At 43.2% G+C, this 17,171-nt stretch overlaps 1 protein-coding gene across 1 annotated transcript; it reads right to left on the minus strand.

The window, feature by feature from the left end:
* Positions 1-485: 485 nt before the first annotated feature.
* Positions 486-3,527, minus strand: LOC124698333 (pentatricopeptide repeat-containing protein At3g26782, mitochondrial-like). The gene is made up of 2 exons (XM_047230822.1): positions 2,568-3,527; positions 486-1,675 (listed from the first exon to the last, which is right to left on the minus strand). The coding sequence occupies exons 1-2, from the start codon at positions 3,516-3,518 to the stop codon at positions 632-634; spliced, it is 1,995 nt and encodes a 664-aa protein (XP_047086778.1). The 5' UTR covers positions 3,519-3,527; the 3' UTR covers positions 486-631.
* Between the last annotated feature and the right edge of the window lie 13,644 nt (positions 3,528-17,171).

Raw genomic sequence — 17,171 nt, forward strand, 5'->3', positions numbered from 1 at the left:
GCAGCTTCTTCATATATGAATTCAAGCCACAGTGGCATCCAAGTGCTTGTTCCTCCATAGCATAAAATTATATTTATTGACAAGTAAACATTTAATTGAGAAGAAACACGTACCTGCTAGAAATGATAACTATTATAGGGTTTCCTTGAAAATATTAGGAGCTACAACATCATGGTCATGTTGGCCTCTTCAATAAATTTCTAGGCTGAATAAATCCATGCATTTAAAGTTCTTAGCTGCCTCGACAGTAGAAGTTCAAAACAAGCTATGTAGTCCAACGGCGCGTTCAAGCATATGAAAATGGTAATGATCCCGACAATGAAAAATCCATGTACTTCAAAACAAAACTGACGATGGCAGTTCATGGCTTCCACATAAAGATGCAAATTGAACCAGTGAGTAGACAAAACCTTAAAAAATATGCTAACCTTCAATATCATCACATACACTTTGTCTGAACTCTGGATCTAGCCAGCAATGCAGCGAGACAATGTCATTAGCCTAATCCAGATGAAAATATGCAACAATATATCTTGGATACAAATCCATGTTGACATGAAAGAGTAACATATAACAGTGATATTACAGACAGAGAAAATGGCATCACAGCCTCAGGCCCCTTGTAAGTTTGTCACCAATAATCCCCACAAGAGCATGATCCGTCCTTGAAATGATGAAAACGCTGTAAATCTCTGACAATAATTTCTCGTCCAGAGATCCTTGAAATGAATTTCATTGCTGTGTGGCAATCAGTACAGACCCGAAGATTCTTTATTACATGGATTATCGAACCCGGGACCTGATTCATTAGAGCAAAAGCAACGGCAAGCTTTTCACTATGGATGCGCACTGCAGACTCTTTCTCCTCTTCATCTAAATCATGAAGAACAGAACTTGTGTTTGGTACATAGCCTGCTTCTTGAATTGTCTCAAGTAGTTTCCCCAAATAAGAATAGATCTCCTTGTGCTGAGGATGAATCTTGTCACCAACATAAAACACATGGGTTTTACCTTTCAACTCAACTGAACTATACCCTGGAGGCTTTTCTATTCCTCGTGCTTTAACCATAACTCTCATTCTCTCCACATCTTTCCACAATCCAGCTTCTGCATATATATTGGACAGTAGAACATAGTACCCACTGTTAGTCGCATCCAACTCAAACAATCTTTTCGCAGAAATTTCTGCCAGTTCAACCTTTTTGTGGATTCGACATGCACTAAGAAGAGCTCCCCAGATAGCAGCATCAGGTTTGATCTTCATTTCTTTAATGAGGCCATAAGCCTCATCAAGACAACCAGCACGGCCGAGAAGATCCACCATGCATCCTAAGTGTTCCACACCAGGCTCAATCCCGAATTTCTTCTTCATGGTTTTGTACCAATAACGTCCCTTATCTAAAAGACCAGCATGACTACAAGCAGCTAAAACCGATATAAAAGTTATGTAGTTAGGATTTTGCCCTGATCTCCTCATCTCATCAAAAACGTCAAGGGCTTGTTGTCCATGACCATGCATGCCATAGCCAGTAATCAAGGCAGACCATGAAAGGACATTCTTCTCCTTAATTTTTTCAAAAGCCTTTCTTGCCATTTCAACTCTTCCGCACTTGCTATACATATCGACTACAGAAGTTCCAACGTAGACATTTTCCTCCAAACCCATTCTCACCACCTTTCAATATATCATAAGAGGAAACTTCAATCACATTAGCACAATAGAAAGCATTTTACAGCACTATGGACAATATGAGTAAAAGGCTCAGGGAATGGAAAACAGATTAATATCTGACTTGCTCAATCTCATACAGTGCCAGTGGTCAACTTACTGTAATGGTGCTTAGAATAATTAAATCTACCAACAAAATTTTGAATTAATTCAACTGACCTAGCATTTCAACTCATAACTTGAACTAAGAAATGATGTGCAAACCTCATGAATGGACGGGCTTATAGGTATGAAACACACTGATAAAAAATGATCCTTAAATTCAGGAGTTTACATTTTTACCCTAGAAAGTGCTAAACTTAATACAAATACTCACTGGAATATTTGAATGTCTAATGGACAAATTTTGAGAAGAGATATTTTTGGACTGCTAAGTGATTAAATAATATACATCCTGTGTTTATCTTTTCAGGCTTTTTTTTGCCAAGATGCTAGTTATTTGTGGAGATCTAGTCTGCCCTGCTGTTGTTGGCCACAGTCTTGTCTTGACTGGTCGGTTGTCTGGGCCTAGCATTAGGCTTGTAATTATATGTTCTTTCTAACAATGAATCGCTTTGCTTCTCGAAGAAAAAGAACAATTTTGTATAATAATCCCTCACATGGTACAGAAAACCTAGACTGAAGAACAATATTTCCAACAGGCAACTAGTAGTGTGTAACAAGGTATTTGATGATGCCTCATGCATATAATCATTGCAGGGTGCTATGCGACCTTCACAGTCCAAACATCTGGCCAGGTGATCTGGCAATCTAGACATCTGCTTTTATTGCGTTTGATCAAAACAGCATGCAAGTGGTCAAGTAACATTTGCAATTTATTCAGCAGGCAGTAATTCACCTGATTATGAATGCGCTTTCCAGTCTGTATTGTCCCAGCATGCGCACAAGCCAGTAACACAGCAGAGAAGGTCACAGCATTGCACCTAATGCCTCCACCAACATTCAGCATATCGCCATATAGCCTGAGGGCCTCCGCCGACAGCCCATTCTGAGCATAGAGCGCAATCATGGAATTCCAGGACACCACATCCTTGTCCATCGTATCAAACACTTTCCTTGCGGCCCCCAGGTCACGACCACCGCCCTTGGCATAAGCGTCTAACATTGTGTTGACCACCCCAGCATCCACGTCCAAGCCAATCTTGGCAATGAGCGCGTGAAGGCTAGAGGTAATCCCTCGGTCCGAGACACGGGCTGACGCGGAGAAGGCGACGAGCGCAGCCGCCTCGTCCACCGCCATGGCGGATCCAGAGACGAGTAAGGCGCGGAAGAGAGCGAGCGAGGGGTAGAATAGACTGTTGCGCGCGTAGCCGGAGGCCATGGCGGTGATAATGACGGGGTTGGGGCTGGGGATTTCATCAAACGCCTTGCGGGCGTCTGACGGGTGGCGGCAGTGGTGGTACATGTGGAGGAGAGCGGAGGCGGAGAACGGGTCGGAGGGGAATAGACCCGAGCGGAGGGCAAGGAGGTGGAGCTGACGGCCGGCGGCGAGGGAGGTGGCGGCGGCAGCTGCGCGGAAGGCGGGGGGAAGGGCCGGGCGAAGCGCGGCGGGGTTAGCGCGGAGAGCGGCAGCAAAGACGGCCAGCGCGGCGACGGCGTCGCCGGAGGAAAGGAGGTCGGCGACAGCGGCCGACCAGGAGGCGGGGCGGGAGGGGTCCACCGCGCGGAGGAACATCGCACGAAGGGAAGGGTCGGAGGTCTGTAGGCTTCGAGTGTTGGAGGTGTGAACTGCCGGCGAAGGCGCCGCCGCTCGTGGGTTGAGCGGAGGCTGTACACTTGCTGCTGCCATTGCTGATATCAGTGGCAGAGGTCGAAGGAGAGCAGGGGCCAGGAACTTTGAGTTCACTGCTCGGCTGCTCGCTGCTGCTCACCGGTACCGCGCACGGCGCCGACGAACATCCTGAGCCGCTGAGCACGGGACGAGACGAGCCCCACCGCCGGCCGCCGCCCACCGCCCACGGCTCCGCGCCCAAGTTCAGGAAGGAACAAGGAAAGAAGAGACGACAAGAATCTGTGGTTCAGTCTTTGCACTCGATATTCCCAGCCTCCCAGGTAGAGTAAACGGGCCTTTTAGGCTGGGTAATCTAAGAACAAAATTAATGGGGGTGCCACGGCCCAGGTGAATACTCTTGCGTTGCCGCAGGCAAGTTCACAGGCACCATCCCTTGGTCAATTGGTGGTCTCAAAAGTTTGAAGGCCTTATTAAAATTTTAAAAATGTTAAAATTTCCATCTGTTTTGAGATTTTTTTTCCCATTTTTCATGGTCTAGTTTTTTCAGGGATGAGTCTGGTAAATTTATGGCGGGCGCTAGCCGTTGGTTGGCCGATCCGTATGCATGGATCTATCTACCAGCGTTGTTGGATCTCTTCAGTCAACCGCGTCGACGATTGAGATTTGTTTTCTTATGGATGGGTCGCTTTCCCCTGCTGCGATGTTCGCATGCTTTTGCTTGTCACATGGGTGGGTCATGATCCATCAGCGCTGCTGCCATTTCTCCCGCTGTAAGGGCATCTCCAGCAATTCGTTTCTGTCTGTTTGGGTCAACCCGTGGATAGGATGCGTCGCGTGGTCTGGCCAGGTTGGACGGAGCCAGACCTAAATCGTCCTCCTCGGCCGCTATCAACGATGACACTTTGCCTCTAATGGCGATGGGACGCTAATGGCATCGCCAGCTTCGCGCATGATGTAGATGGTTCCCGCACATTCATTTGGTTCCCGCCCACGACGGCTCCGGTTTCCCGCCCACGCGCATTTTCCCGTTTCCCACCGCGGCCGGAATAGTTCGCGCGCCTGGCGGCCATTTCCCGTCCAGGAACGAGGCTATAAATGGTGGCCACCGGCGCAGTGTCGGCCAACACACCCAATCAACGTCGAAAAACACATGAGTCGCCAGAATATCTCCAACTGGGACCACATCAGGGAGATGTGCCGCTCCCGATGGACTCATCCGCCCGACGAGGAGGGAGAGATCATGGCCACGGAGATGGCCCGCGTATAGGCGAGGTACCAGGTGGCCGCCTTCGAGCACGAAGGCAACGTGGTGCAGCAAGCGCTGGTGGAGGTGGTCGAGGCGGCGGCTCAGCAGGCATTGCACCAGGCGAAGAAAGCGGTGGACAATGAGGCCGCCGCGGTGGCCGTGCGTGCCGGACGCCACGAGGCGGCCATACGCTCTTGGGCTCTGCGGCGCGCAATGCCTCCACCATTGTCGTGCAAGAGCAACGCCGCGGCGGCGTCCAGGGATGCGGCGGCGGTCGATGCAGCCGCCAATGCGGAGAAGGAGGTGCACGACAAGGCGTACCGCGCCACTAACGATGCTGCGGAGGAGGACCGCGTGGCGGCGGCGGCCTTAACCATGGCTTGGTCTCTCCTCTACAAGGAGGATGAGGACTGGCAGGTGCGCAAGACGCACTGCAGGTCCACCACAAGAGACCTCGACCGTCGGGAGCACGACGAGGAATCGTCCGTGGCGTTGATACGTCTCCGACGTATCGATAATTTCTTATGTTCCATGCCACATTATTGATGATATCTACATGTTTTATGCATACTTTATGTCATTATTATGCGTTTTCCGGAACTAACCTATTGATGAGATGCCGAAGTGCCGGTTCTCGTTTTCTGCTGTTTTGGTTTAGAAATCCTAGTAAGGAAATATTCTCGGAATTGGACGAAATCAACGCCCAGGGTCCTATTTTTCCACGAAGCTTCCAGAAGTCCGAAGGGGAAACGAAGTGGGGCCATGAGGTGGGGACACAGTAGGGCGGCGCGGCCCAAGCCCTGGCCGCGCCGGCCTAGTGTGTGGCCCCACCAGGACTCCACCGACCCTGCCCTTCCGCCTACTTAAGGCCTCCGTCGCGAAAACCCTATGACGTTCGACGGAACCAGAGAAAACCTTCCAGAGCCGCCGCCATCGCGAAGCCAAGATCTGGGGGACAGGAGTCTCTATTCCGGCACGCCGCCGGGACGGGGAAGTGCCCCCGGAAGGCTCCTCCATCGACACCACCGCCATCTTCATCAACGCTGCTGTCTCCCATGAGGAGGGAGTAGTTCTCCATCGAGGCTCGGGGCTGTACCGGTAGCTATGTGGTTAATCTCTCTCCTATGTGCTTCAATACAATAATCTCATGAGCTGCCTTACATGATTGAGATTCATATGATGATGCTTGTAATCTAGATGTCATTATGCTAGTCAAGTGGGTTTTACTTATGTGATCTCCGGAGACTCCTTGTCCCACGTGTGTAAAGGTGACAGTGTGTGCACCGTGTGGGTCTCTTAGGCTATATTTCACAGAATACTTATTCACTGTTATGAATGGCATAGTGAAGTGCTTATTTATCTCTTTATGATTGCAATGTGTTTTGTATCACAATATATCTGTGTGCTACTCTAGTGATGTTATTAAAGTAGTTTATTCCTCCTGCACGGTGTAATGGTGACAGTGTGTGCATCGTGTAGTACTTGGCGTAGGCTATGATTGTGATCTCTTGTAGATTATGAAGTTAACTATTGCTATGATGGTATTGATGTGATCTATTCCTCCTTTTGTAGTGTGAAGGTGACAGTGTGCATGCTATGTTAGTACTTGGTTTGGTTATGTTGATCTGTTATGCACTCTAAGGTTATTTAAATATGAACATTGAATATTGTGGAGCTTGTTAACTCCGGCATTGAGGGTTCGTGTAATCCTACACAGTTAGTGGTGTTCATCATCCAACAAAAGGGTGTAGAGTCTAGTGATGTCTACGGGTGCTTCTATTCTTGTAGACAGTGTTGGGCCTCCAAGAGCAGAGGTTTGTAGAACAGCAACAAGTTTCCCTTAAGTGGATCACCCAAGGTTTATCGAACTCGGGGAGGAAGAGGTCAAAGATATCCCTCTCATGCAACCTTGCAACCACAAAGCAAGAAGTCTCTTGTGTCCCCAACACACCTAATAGGTGCACTAGTTCGGCGAAGAGATAGTGAAATACAGGTGGTATGAATATATATGAGCAGTAGTAACGGCGCCAGAAAAGTGCTTGTTGGCGTGCAGTTGATGGTAGTAATATTGCGGGCAGTAGTAAAACAGTAAAACAGTAAACAAGCAGCGATAGCAGTATTTAGGAACAAGGCCTAGGGATTACACTTTCACTAGTGGACACTCTCAACTTTGATCACATAACAGAATAGATAAATGCATACTCTACACTCTTGTTGGATGATGAACACCACTAATTGCGTAGGATTACACGAACCCTCAATGCCGGAGTTAACAAGCTCCACAATATTCAATGTTCATATTTAAATAACCTTAGAGTGCATGACAAATCAACACAACTAAACCAAGTACTAACATAGCATGCACACTGTCACCTTCACACTATGTAGGAGGAATAGATCACATCAATACCATCATAGCAATAGTTAACTTCATAATCTACAAGAGATCATAATCATAGCCTACGCCAAGTACTAACACGGATGCACACACTGTCACCATTACACCGTGCGGGAGGAATAAACTACTTTAATAACATCACTAGAGTAGCACACGGATATATTGTGATACAAAACACATTGCAATCATAAAGAGATATAAATAAGTACTTCACTATGCCATTCATAACGGTGAATAAGTATTCGTGAAATATAGCCTAAGAGACCCACACGGTGCACACACTCGTCACCTTTACACATGTGGGACAAGGAGTCTCCGGAGATCACATAAGTAAAACCCACTTGACTAGCATAATGATATCTAGATTACAAGCATCATCATATGAATCTCAATCATGTAAGGCAGCTCATGAGATTATTGTATTGAAGCACATAGGAGAGAGATTAACCACATAGCTACCGGTACAGCCCCGAGCCTCGATGGAGAACTACTCCCTCCTCATGGGAGACAAGCAGCGTTGATGAAGATGGCGGTGGTGTCGATGGAGGAGCCTTCCGGGGCACTTCCCCGTCCCGGCGGCGTGCCGGAACGGAGACTCCTGTCCCCCGGATCTTGGCTTCGCGATGGCGGCGGCTCCGGAAGGTTTCTCGTACCGTGGCTCTTCCGTATCGAAGTTTTAGGTCCGGGGGCTTTATATAGGCGAAGAGGCGGCGTCGGAAGGTCGAAGGGCGCCGACACTATAGGGGGCGTGACCTCCCTGGCCGCGCCGGCCTAGGGTTTGGTGGGCCTCGTGCCCCCTCTCCGGCGGTTCTCGTGTGTTCTGGATGCTTCCGGGCAAAATAGGAACCTGGGCGTTGATTTCGTCCAATTCCGAGAATATTTCGTTACTAGGATTTCTGGAACCAAAAACAGCAGAAAACAGGAACTGGCCCTTCGACATCTCGTCAATAGGTTAGTTCCGGAAAACGCATAATAATGACATAAAGTGTGCATAAAACATGTAGATATCATCAATAATGTGGCATGGAACATAAGAAATTATCGATACGTTGGAGACGTATCAGCATCCCCAAGCTTAGTTCTGCTCGTCCCGAGCAGGTAAACGATAACAAAGATAATTTCTGGAGTGACATGCCATCATAACCTTGATCATACTATTGTAAACATATGTAATGAATGCAGCGACAAAACAATGGTAATGACATGAGTAAACAACTGAATCATAAAGCAAAGACTTTTCATGAATAGTAATTTCAAGACAAGCATCAATAAGTCTTGCATAAGAGTTAACTCATAAAGCAATAAATCAAACTAAAGGTACTGAAGCAACACAAAGGAAGATTAAGTTTCAGCGGTTACTTTCAACTTATAACATGTATATCTCATGGATATTGTCAATGTAAAGTAATATAACAAGTGCAATATGCAAGTATGTAGGAATCAATGCACAGTCCACACAAGTGTTTGCTTCTTGAGGTGGAGAGAAATAGGTGAACTGACTCAACATAAAAGTAAAAGAAAGGCCCTTCGCAGAGGGAAGCATTGATTGCTATATTTGTGCTAGAGCTTTGGTTTGAAAACATAAAGAGAGCATGCAAATAAAGTTTTGAGAGGTGTTTGTTGTTATCAACGAATGGCAGCGGGTACTCTAACTACCTTATCAACCAGACTTTCAAGAGCGGCTCCCATGAAGGACGTTATCTCTACCAGCAAGGTAGATCATCCCTCTTCTCTTTTGTTTACACATGTACTTTAGTTTAGTTTTTCTTTATTTATGGATGACACTCCTCCCAACCTTTTGCTTACACAAGCCATGGCTAATCGAATCCTCGGGTGCCTTCCAACATTCACATACCATGGAGGAGTGTCTATTTGCAAAATTAAGTTGCTTACCGATAGATCGGAGCAAAACATGTGAAGAGAATTATTAATGCAAGTTAATTAATTGGGGCTGGGCACCCCATTGCCAGCTCTTTTTGCAAAATTATTGGATAAGCGGATGAGCCACTAGTCCATTGGTGAAAGTCTGTCCGAAGTAAATGACAAGATCGAAAGATAAACACCACATACTTACTCATGAGCTATAAAACATTGACACAAATAAGAGGTGATAAATTTTGAATTATTTAAAGGTAGCACTCAAGCAATTTACTTTGGAATGGCGGAGAAATACCATGTAGTAGGTAGGTATGGTGGACACAAATGGCATAGTGGTTGGCTCAAGGATTTTGGATGCATGAGAAGTATTCCCTCTCGATACAAGGTTTAGGCTAGCAAGGTTTATTTGAAACAAACACAAGGATGAACCGGTGCAGCAAAACTCACATAAAAGACATATTGTAAACATTATAAGACTCTACACCGTCTTCCTTGTTATTCAAAACTCAATACTAGAAATTATCTAGACTTTAGAGAGACCAAATATGCAAACCAAATTTTAGCAAGCTCTATGTATTTCTTCATTAATAGGTGCAAAGTATATGATGCAAGAGCTTAAACATAAGCACAACAATTGCCAAGTATCAAATTATCCAAGACATTTTACCAATTACTACATGTAGCATTTTCCGTTCCCAACCATATAACAATGAACGAAGCAGTTTCAACCTTCGCCATGAACATTAAAAGCTAAGAACACATGTGTTCATATGAACCAGCGGAGCGTGTCTCTCTCCCACACAAGCATTTATTCAAACAAAAACAAAAACAAAAGCAAACAGACGCTCCAAGTAAAGTACATAAGATGTGACCGAATAAAAATATAGTTTCAAGAGAAGAAACCTGATAAGTAGTCGATGAAGAAGGGGATGCCTTGGGCATCCCCAAGCTTAGACGCTTGAGTCTTCTTAAAATATGCAGGGGTGAACCACCGGGGCATCCCCAAGCTTAGACTCTTCACTCTTCTTGATCATAGTATATCATCCTCCTCTCTTGACCCTTGAAAACTTCCTTCACACCAAACTCAAAACAAACTCATTAGAGGGTTAGTGCATAATCAAAAATTCACATGTTCAGAGGTGAAACAATCATTCTTAACACTTCTGGACATTGCACAAAGCTACTGGACATTAATGAAACAAAGAAATCCATCCAACATAGCAAAAGAGGCAATGCGAAATAAAAGGCAGAATCTGTCAAAACCAGAACGAGTCCGTAAAGACGAATTTTAAAATGGCACCAGACTTGCTCAGATGAAAATGCTCAAACTGAATGAAAGTTGCGTACATATCCGAGGATCACTCACGTAAATTGGCATAATTTTCTGAGTTACCTACGGAGAATTAGGCCCAGATTCGTGACAGAAAGAAATCTGTTTCTGCGCAGTAATCCAAATCTAGTATGAACCTTACTATCAAAGACTTTACTTGGCACAACAATGCAACAAAATTAAGATAAGGAGAGGTTGCTACAGTAGTAACAACTTCCAAGACACAAATATAAAATAGAGGTACTGTAGCAAAATAAACACATGGGTTATCTCCCAAGAAGTTCTTTCTTTATAGCCATTAAGATGGGCTCAGCAGTTTTAATGATGCACTCGCAAGAAATAGTAGTTGAAGAAAAAGAGAGCATCAAGAGGCAAATTCAAAACACATTTAAGTCTAACCCACTTCCTATGCATAGGAGTTTTGTAAGTAAACAAGTTCATGAAGAGCAAAGTAACAAGCTTTGAAGATAAAACAAGTGTAGCTTCAAAAATTTCAGCACATAGAGAGGTGTTTTAGTAACATGAAAATTTCTACAACCATATTTTCCTCTCTCATAATAACTTTCAGTAGCAACATGAGCAAACTCAACAATATAACTATCACATAAAGCATTCTTATCATGAGTCTCATGCATAAAATTATTACTACTCCCAACATAAGCATAATCAATTTTATTAGTTGTAGTGGGAGCAAATTCAACAAAGTAGCTATCATTATTATTCTCATCATCAAATATAGGAGGCATATTGTAATCATAATCAAATTTATCCTCCATAACAGGCGGTACTAAAAGACCAATATCATTATAATCATCATAAATAGGAGGCAAAGTATCGTCAAAGAAAATTTTCTCCTCAATGCTTGGGGGACTAAAAAGATCATGAAAACCAGCTTCCCCTAGCTTAGAACTTTCTATATCATTATCAACAATGGTGTTCAAAGAGTTCATACTAATATTACTACCAACATGCAAATAAGGTTCCATAGGTTTTTTAATTTTCGCATCAAACCATCCATGTCTTAATTCAGGAAATAGAATAAGAAGCTCATTGTTGTCCATTATGCCAAACTAGTGTAAACAAGAAACAAAAAGATGCAATTGCAGGATCTAAAGGAAATAGCTTCGAGCACACACACAACGGCAACAGAAAAGTACTTTACCTGAGACCGGAGTATGAGTGCCTTTTACCTTTCCTCCCCGGCAACGGCGCCAGAAAATAGCTTGATGTCTACGGGTGCTTCTATTCTTGTAGACAGTGTTGGGCCTCCAAGAGTAGAGGTTTGTAGAACAGCAGCAAGTTTCCCTTAAGTGGATCACCCAAGGTTTATCGAACTCGGGGAGGAAGAGGTCAAAGATATCCCTCTCATGCAACCCCGCAACCACAAAGCAAGAAGTCTCTTGTGTCCCCAACACACCTAATAGGTGCACTAGTTCGGCGAAGAGATAGTGAAATACAGGTGGTATGAATATATATGAGCAGTAGTAACGGCGCCGGAAAAGTGCTTGTTGGCGTGCGATTGATGGTAGTAATATTGCGGGCGGTAGTAAAACGAGTAAAACGAGTAAACAAGCAGCGATAGCGATATTTAGGAACAAGGCCTAGGGATTACACTTTCACTAGTGGACACTCTCAACTTTGATCACATAACGAGAATAGATAAATGCATACTCTACACTCTTGTTGGATGATGAACACCACTAATTGCGTAGGATTACACGAACCCTCAATGCCGGAGTTAACAAGCTCCACAATATTCAATGTTCATATTTAAATAACCTTAGAGTGCATGACAAATCAACACAACTAAACCAAGTACTAACATAGCATGCACACTGTCACCTTCACACTATGTAGGAGGAATAGATCACATCAATACCATCATAGCAATAGTTAACTTCATAATCTACAAGAGATCATAATCATAGCCTACGCCAAGTACTAACACGGATGCACACACTATCACCATTACACCGTGCGGGAGGAATAAACTACTTTAATAACATCACTAGAGTAGCACACGGATAAATTGTGATACAAAACACATTGCAATCATAAAGAGATATAAATAAGTACTTCACTATGCCATTCATAACGGTGAATAAGTATTCTGTGAAATATAGCCTAAGAGACCCACACGGTGCACACACTGTCACCTTTACACACGTGGGACAAGGAGTCTCCGGAGATCACATAAGTAAAACCCACTTGACTAGCATAATGACATCTAGATTACAAGCATCATCATATGAATCTCAATCATGTAAGGCAGCTCATGAGATTATTGTATTGAAGCACATAGGAGAGAGATTAACCACATAGCTACCGGTACAGCCCCGAGCCTCGATGGAGAACTACTCCCTCCTCATGGGAGACATCGGCGTTGATGAAGATGGCGGTGGTGTCGATGGAGGAGCCTTCCGGGGGCACTTCCCCGTCCCGGCGGCGTGCCGGAACAGAGACTCCTGTCCCCCAGATCTTGGCTTCGCGATGGCGGCGGCTCTGGAAGGTTTCTCGTACCGTGGCTCTTCCGTACCGAAGTTTTAGGTCCAGGGGCTTTATATAGGCGAAGAGGCGGCGTCAGAAGGTCGAAGGGGCGCCGACACTATAGGGGGGCGCGGGCCCCCCCTTGGTCGCGCCGGCCTAGGGTTTGGTGGGCCTGTGCCCCCTCTCCGGCGGTTCTCGTGTGTTCCGGATGCTTCCGGGCAAAATAGGAACCCGGGCGTTGATTTCGTCCAATTCCGAGAATATTTCGTTACTAGGATTTACGGAACCAAAAACAGCAGAAAACAGGAACTGGCCCTTCGGCATCTCGTCAATAGGTTAGTTCCGGAAAACGCATAATAATGACATAAAGTGTGCATAAAACATGTAGATATCATCAATAATGTGGCATGGAACATAAGAAATTATCGATACGTCGGAGACGTATCATCTAGCATCTATCTATTTATTATGTTATGTGATCAATGTTGAGAGTGTCCACTAGTGAAAGTATGATCCCTAGGCCTTGTTCCTAAATACTGCTATCGCTGCTTGTTTACTGTTTTACTGCATCTTTACTTCCTGCAATATTACTACCATCAACTGCACGCCGGCAAGCACTTTTCTGGCGCCGTTACTACTGCTCATATTCATTCATACCACTTGTATTTCACTATCTCTTCGCCGAACTAGTGCACCTATTAGGTGTGTTGGGGACACAAGAGACTTCTTGCTTTGTGGTTGCAGGGTTGCATGAGAGGGATATCTTTGACCTCTTCATCCCTGAGTTCGATAAACCTTGGGTGATCCACTTAAGGGAAACTTGCTACTGTTCTACAAACCTCTGCTCTTGGAGGCCCAACACTGTCTACAAGAATAGAATCTCCCGTAGACATCAATCACTTTTCTGGCGCTGTTGCCGGGGAGGAAAGGTAAAAGGCACTCATACTTCGGTCCCAGGTAAAGTACTTTTCTGTTGCCGTTGTGTGTGTGCTTGAAGCTATTTCCTTTAGATCCTGCAATTGCATCTTTTTGTTTCTTGTTTACACTAGTTAGGCATAATGGACAACAATGAGCTTCTTATTCTATTTCCTGATTTAAGACATGGATGGTTTGATGCGAAAATTAAAAAACCTATGGAACATATTAGTATGAACGCTTTGAACACCATTGTTGCTAATGATATGGAAAATTCTAAGCTTGGGGAAGCTGGCTTTGATGAGCATGATATTTTTAGTCCCCCAAGCATCGAGGAGAAAATTTACTTTGATGATACTTTGCCTCCTATTTATGATGATTATAATGATATTGGTCTTTTAGTACCGCTTTGTTATGGAGGATAAATTTGATTATGATTACAATATGCCTCCTATATTTGATGATGAGAATAATAATGATAGCTACTTTGTTGAATTTGCTCCCACTACAACTAATAAAATTGATTATGCTTATGTGGAGAGTAATAATTTTATGCATGAGACTCATGATAAGAATGTTTCATTTGATAGTTATATTGTTGAGTTTGCTCATGATGCTACTGGATATTATTATGAGAGAGGAAAATATGGTTGTAGAAATTTTCATGTTACTAAAACACCTCTCTTTTTGCTGAAAATCTTGAAGCTGCACTTGTTTTATCTTTCTATGCTTGTTGCATTATGCTTCATGAATTTGTTTATTTACAAGATTCCTATGCATAGGAAGCATGTTAGGCTTAAATTTGTTTTGAATTTTCCTCTTGATGCTCTCTTTTGCTTCAACTACTATTTCTTGCGAGTGCATCATTAAAACTGCTGAGCCCATCTTAATGGCTATAAAGAAAGCACTTCTTGTGAGATAACCCATGTGTTTATTTTGTTACGGTACTTTTATTTTGTATTTGAGTCTTGGAATTTGTTACTACTGTAGCAACCTCTCCTTATCTTTATTTTATTGCATTATTGTGCCAAGTAAAGTCTTTAATAGTAAGGTTCATACTAGATTTGGATTACTGCGCAGAAACAGATTTCTTTGCTGTCACGAATTTCGACCTGCCTCTCTGTAGGTAGCTCAGAAAAATATGCAAATTTACGTGCGTGATCCTCAGATATGTACGCAACTTTCATTCAATTTGGGAATTTTCATCTGAGCAAGTCTGGTGCCATTTTAAAATTCGTCTTTACGGACTTTTCTGTTTGACAAATTCTGCCTTTTATTTCGCATTGCCTCTTTTGCTGTGTTGGATGGATTTCTTTGTTCCATTAACCTCCAGTAGCTTTGTGCAATGTCCAGAAGTGTTAACAATGATTGTGTCACCTCTGAACATGTGGATTTTTGATTATGCACTAACCCTCTAATGAGTTTGTTTCGAGTTTGGTGTGGAGGAAGTTTTCAAGGGTCAAGAGAGGAGGATGATATACTATGATGAAGGAGAATGAAATCTCTAAGCTTGGGGATGCCCCGGTGGTTCATCCCTGCATATTTCAAAAAGACTCAAGCATCTAAGCTTGGGGATGCCCAAGGCATCCCCTTCTTCATCAACAAATTATCAGGTTCCTTCTCTTGAAACTATATTTTTATTCGGTCACATCTTATGTACTTTACTTGGAGTGTCTGTGTGCTTTTGTTTTTGTTTTTGTTCGAATAAATGCTTGTGTGGGAGAGAGACACGCTCCGCTGGTTCATATGAACACATGTGTTCTTAGCTTTTAATGTTCATGGCGAAGGTTGAAACTGCTTCGTTAATTGTTATATGGTTGGAAACGGGAAATGCTACATGTAGTAATTGATAAAATGTCTTGGATAATTTGATACTTGGCAATTGTTGTGCTCATGTTTAAGCTCTTGCATCATATACTTTGCACCTATTAATGAAGAAATACATAAAGCTTCCTAAAATTTGGTTTGCATAATTGGTCTCTCTAAAGTCTAGATAATTTCTAGTATTGAGTTTTGAACAACAAGGAAGACGGTGTAGAGTCTTACAATATTTACAATATGTCTTTTATGTGAGTTTTGCTGCACCGGTTCATCCTTGTGTTTGTTTCAAATAACCTTGCTAGCCTAAGCCTTGTATCGAGAGGGACTACTTCTCATGCATCCAAAATCCTTGAGCCAACCACTATGCCATTTGTGTCCACCATACCTACCTACTACATGGTATTTCTCCGCCATTCCAAAGTAAATTGCTTGAGTGCTATCTTTAAAATTTCCATCATTCGCCTTTGCAATATATAGCTCATGGGACAAAATAGCCTTAAAAACTATTGTGGTATTGAATATGTACTTATGCACTTTATCTCTTATTAAGTTGCTTGTTGTGCGATAACCATGTTTCGGGGACGCCATCAACTACTCTTTGTTGAATATCATGTGAGTTGCTATGCATGTCTGTCTTGTCCGAAGTAAGGGAGATTTACCACTCATTTAAATGGTTAGAGCATGCATATTGTTAGAGAAGAACATTGGGCCGCTAACTAAAGCCATGAATCATGGTGGAAGTTTCGAGTTTTGGACATATATCCTCAATCTCATATGAGAACATTAATTGTTGCTACATGCTTATGCATAAAAGAGGAGTCCATTATCTGTTGTCTATGTTGTCCCGGTATGGATGTCTAAGTTAAGAATAATCAAAAGCGAGAAATCCAAATGCGAGCTTTCTCCTTTGACCTTTGTACAGGCGGCATAGAGGTACCCCTTTGTGACACTTGGTTAAAACATGTGTATTGCGATGATAATCCTGGTGATCCAAGCTAATTAGGACAAGGTGCGGGCACTATTAGTATACTATGCATGAGGCTTGCAACTTGTAAGATATAATTTATATGATACATATGCTTTATTACTACCGTTGACAAAATTGTTTCATGTTTTCAAAACCAAAGCTCTAGCACAAATATAGCAATCGATGCTTTCCTCTTTGAAGGACCATTCTTTTACTTTTATGTTGAGTCAGTTCATCTATCTCTCTCCACCTCAAGAAGCAAACACTTGTGTGAACTGTGCATTGATTCCTACATACTTGCATATTGCACTTGTTATATTACTTTACATTGACAATATCCATGAGATATACATGTTATAAGTTGAAAGCAACTGCTGAAACTTAATCTTCTTTTGTGTTGCTTCAATACCTTTACTTTGATTTATTGCTTTATGAGTTAACTCTTATGCAAGACTTATTGATGCTTGTCTTGAAGTACTATTCATGAAAAGTCTTTGCTTTATGATTCATTTGTTTACTCATGTCATTACCATTGTTTTGATCGCTGCATTCATTACATATGCTTACAATAGTATGATCAAGGTTATGATGGCATGTCACTCCGAAATTATCTTTGTTATCGTTTACCTGCTCGGGACGAGCAGGAACTAAGCTTGGGGATGCTGATA

This window comes from Lolium rigidum, chromosome 3 (genome assembly GCF_022539505.1).
Source record: "Lolium rigidum isolate FL_2022 chromosome 3, APGP_CSIRO_Lrig_0.1, whole genome shotgun sequence".
NCBI classification, from domain to species: Eukaryota; Viridiplantae; Streptophyta; class Magnoliopsida; order Poales; family Poaceae; genus Lolium; species Lolium rigidum.